Source organism: Theobroma umbraticum, unplaced genomic scaffold (assembly GCF_002168275.2).
Source record: "Theobroma umbraticum cultivar Fairchild unplaced genomic scaffold, ASM216827v3 scaffold_239.0, whole genome shotgun sequence".
NCBI lineage: Eukaryota > Viridiplantae > Streptophyta > Magnoliopsida > Malvales > Malvaceae > Theobroma > Theobroma umbraticum.
This window is the reverse complement of record NW_018397279.1, coordinates 1054867-1058974: the sequence shown is the minus strand read 5'-3', so window position 1 is coordinate 1058974 and position 4108 is coordinate 1054867. Positions and strand designations below refer to the sequence as shown.

The following is a 4108-nucleotide window of genomic DNA, read 5'->3' as shown; positions in this document are numbered from 1 at the left end:
TATTTATTTTTCCATAAAAGGTTTAATGTGCCAAATCCAAATGAATGAATGTGAACATGCTTATCCATGTTCCATGATCACAAAATCTAAATAAAAAGGGGAAAAGAAGAAGCACTAGGTGGGATGAAGATAGATAAAGCAAGCAAACCCAAACAAAAAGAGAACCAAAAATAGTAATTAAAACTAGATTAATTTAAGTAATTAGAGTATTAAACTATTATAAGAAAAAGTATTAAAAAGCTGTTAGATACGTATCCAAATCCCCATCACAGAAAAAAAAAAGGAGCAACTCCCGATTCCACCCAAACCAAAACTTAAACTCAGCAACGACAAACAGCTAACTTGTCGGTAAATCAAACGTCATCGTATTCCTTTCTTCTTCATTCCTTTCCCCCTCTCTCTCTTCGCCCAAACTTTCGTCTTTCTTTCTTCTGAAAAAATTTTATACGGAGAGAGCGAAGGAGCTTGAAACGGCGTCGTAAAGAACCATGTCATACGATTATCTTTTCAAGTACATAATCATCGGAGACACCGGTAGAATTCCCAATATTGGCTTTTATTGTTATTATTTTTTAGAAATAGTTTCGGGTTTTTCTTTTAAAAAAAAATTGTTTATGGGGTTTGATTGGGTGTGGTGCAGGCGTAGGTAAATCATGTTTGCTCCTACAGTTTACAGACAAGAGGTTCCAACCGGTTCATGATCTAACCATCGGCGTTGAATTCGGTGCCAGGATGGTCACCATTGATGGCAGACCCATCAAGCTTCAGATTTGGGATACTGTAAAAATCCTCACTTTTTAATACTGTTTTATCTTCCTTGTTTATGCTTCGTTTGATTGCTAAGTGAAAAGTTTATTTAAAGGAATTGATTTTTTAGCTGTGGGGTATGATTAATTTAGGTATAGGAGCCAAAGAGAGTGTTAGGAAATATTTGGGATTCTGTGAAAATCTTCACTTTCTATTTTTTTTCTTTTGAAAAGTAAAATCTACACTTTTTATGTTTATTTCTTCTATATTTATGTCTTGTTTGGCTGTTTAGGAAAAAAAAGGTATTAAAAGAAGAATTTAGTTTAGGAGCCAAAGAAAGTGTTAGGATGGTGACAGGGAATTTTGGATTGATTTTGGAGTAGAATTTCGTGGGAATTGATATTCATTTTATGAAGGAAAAGGGGCAGTTATTTTTTGCTTCATTGGTTTTCAGTTGATTTGTGTTTCAAGTGGTGTGGGATTGGTGAGAGTGAACAGAGGATACAGGAAAGCTTTTGAACTTGGTAATCTTGCAAGAAAAGTGTAAGTTAGTCCTTGTAATGACTCGTTCTAGGAAATTATATTTTCAGCGAAATAGTAGATGTTAGGTATTTGTCAGTTGTTTCATAGGAGCTCCTTTCATGAAGGAGACTATCAGGAAGTGTAGTGATTCCTTTGTCAGTTGCTTCCTACTCAGAGAATGTAGAACCCTTGAAAAATAGCTTACAAGTCCATTTAATGGCTTATGTTATCTCAATTATCGGTTTTTTGTTTGGTTGTGTGTAATCAATTTTTACTCCATTGCTCAATGATTTGATGGATTTTGAGCAAAGAGCTTTCGTTTGCTTCTTTTTCAGGCTGGGCAAGAATCCTTCAGGTCTATCACCAGATCTTACTACAGAGGAGCAGCAGGAGCTCTTCTGGTCTATGATATAACTAGGTGAGAGACAAATTGTCTTTAGGTCTGGAATTATATGGTTTACCACAAAGCTAGTGGAGATTAGTGAAACAGTTAAAACAAGGTTGTGATGTGCAAGCATTCTTAAATAATTGGTTTGGAGGAGATGACGGTTCCACTGGCTTGTGTTTTTCCTGTACCTGCGTCTAATTTTTTCCTTTCCCTTGGGTTTTGGCAACTGCTTAATTGGATTTCCTCTGGGTTAAAAGGCTAAGACCAATTGTTTTATTTTATTATTACAAGTTTTACAGCTTACAGTGCCTATCTGCCTTTCTTTTTTCATTTTTTTTTGGGTCAAATGTAGTTCTAGAATATTTTTAATTTTCTTCAACTCAACTGCAAAGTTATACTCTTGACCAGGAGAGAGACATTTAATCATCTAGCAAGCTGGTTGGAGGATGCACGGCAGCATGCAAATCCCAACATGACAATCATGCTCATTGGGAACAAGTGTGATCTTGCTCACCGAAGGGCTGTTAGCAAAGAAGAGGGTGAACAGTTTGCAAAGGAAAATGGGCTTTTATTCTTGGAAGCATCTGCCAGAACAGCTCAAAATGTTGAGGAGGTTAGTGTTAAGCCCTAAGTGGCACATCATATTGTTTTGTATATGGTGCCATCTGTTTAGTTGGAATTATAATGTTATTTTTATTCCATTCAATGGTATTTGAGCTAAAATACTTAATTATCTTGTAGGCCTTCATAAAGACTGCTGCAAAGATCCTTCAGAATATTCAGGAAGGTGTCTTTGATGTATCCAATGAGGTAATCATCAAGCCACTTTAGTTTAGGGATGCCTACAACTGAAGATATGGCATTTGCTTGAATCTGAATGTCTCTTTCTCTGGTTCATCATGCTAGAATTAAAGTAACTTGAAAGCAATTATTACAAAGATTTGGCGTGCATGTGCATTGAATGTGTCTTGTACAGGGGCTAACTCTCTTCATATAGAATTTTGGCATTGCATTAGTTGACTGATTGGGCAATCTAGCCATCTGAAATTTTTGCTCTTCTTCACACACTTGGAGGCTAAAGAAAGTCAAGATTTAGGTAATTTGGTTTTTGTATGGGAGGGTTGATGAACATATTTAATGTGGTTAGAACCTAGACACATCTTTCATCAATCGAGAGATGGCTTCAGCTTCATAGTTTTCCTTTCATAAGAACTCTAAAGTGATGTCATACTTAAAAGATCTTTTTCTTTGAAACTATTGTAGTCATCTGGCATCAAGATCGGCTATGGGCGTGCCCAAGGTCCATCAGGCGCAAGAGATGGAGCAGTTGCTCAGAGAGGTGGCTGTTGTGGTTAAAAGGGATGGAAACAATCTGTTGCCTGTATTTGATCCTTCTGTCCATTATATTTCTACATCACATTGCTTTGATGAATATATCCTTAAAGGTGTTGTCGAACTTCGTCAGAACACTCCATGTATAGAGCCGGTCTTTTCTTTTCTTTTCTTTGTTACTGAACTAGGAATTTCTGGTCACCTTCTTTTAATTTAATTCGACTTATTTGCACAGTAACGTATATAAACCAATCTAATCCCATGTGTTTTCAGTTCTTTCATCCTTACTTGCTACACAATGCTTGACGTTTTCCAGGAATGTGAATGGCTAAGAAAGTTCAATCGAATCAATTCCTTAGTCTAATTATTGTTGACACAACTTTTGTACTACAGTAGTTGGATGGGTTTACATGTTTAGCTGACTTTAATATGTGGTCAAAATACTTATTAAGTCTTTATATTTATGTATTTTGTTCAATTTAGTATTTATATTCAAAATCGAAATAATTTAATTTCTTAATTTTAAAAATTATTTCAATTTAGTCTTTATCTTAACGGTATTTAATTTTGCCGTTAAAAGAGATGACGTTAACGCTAATGTGGTATATTTTGATAACATGACATTCACATGATGATGTGGTAGTAGCACATGAAACTAATATGATGACATGGCATTGACATTGACGTGTCAATGTTACGTGGTAAATCAAAAAAAATTTAAAAAAAAATTATCTCATGGCATTGGGACTAAATTAAATAAAATTGAGATGTTGAAAGATTAAATTGAAAAAATATCTAAAAAATAAAAAATTTTAAACATATGATATATATACTTATTAATAGGTAAAATAGTTACGAGTAAAGGATTTTTAGTGTTAAAAAATATATATAAATATTTTCTTACTTGATTGTTTAAACATTATATATAAATATTTCCTTATTTGATTGTTAGATTGTAAAATGTATATTAATTTATTTTTTTTGTAAAAGTTAAATTTGAGTTTTCTTTTTATAAAAAAATTAAAAAAATTCATACTTAAAGTTAAATTTAGATGAATAATTTACATTATATTATAATAAAATAATATAAAAAAATTAAATTTTTTTTATTTATAATAG

The 4108-nt window shown here is 33.2% G+C and overlaps 1 protein-coding gene across 1 annotated transcript; it reads left to right on the top strand.

The window, feature by feature from the left end:
• Positions 1–240: 240 nt before the first annotated feature.
• GB2 (GTP-binding 2) lies at positions 241–3270 on the top strand. The gene is made up of 6 exons (XM_021443312.2): positions 241–534; positions 641–780; positions 1605–1687; positions 2066–2270; positions 2399–2467; positions 2921–3270. The coding sequence occupies exons 1-6, from the start codon at positions 489–491 to the stop codon at positions 3011–3013; spliced, it is 636 nt and encodes a 211-aa protein (XP_021298987.1). The 5' UTR covers positions 241–488; the 3' UTR covers positions 3014–3270.
• Positions 3271–4108: the final 838 nt, after the last annotated feature.

Coding starts and splice junctions, on each gene's coding strand:
- GB2 (XM_021443312.2), top strand. CDS start 489: ATGTCATACGATTATCTTTTCAAGTACATAATCATCGGAGACACCG. Junction 535..640: donor CATAATCATCGGAGACACCG/GTAGAATTCCCA, acceptor GGTGTGGTGCAG/GCGTAGGTAAATCATGTTTG. Junction 1,688..2,065: donor CTGGTCTATGATATAACTAG/GTGAGAGACAAA, acceptor ACTCTTGACCAG/GAGAGAGACATTTAATCATC.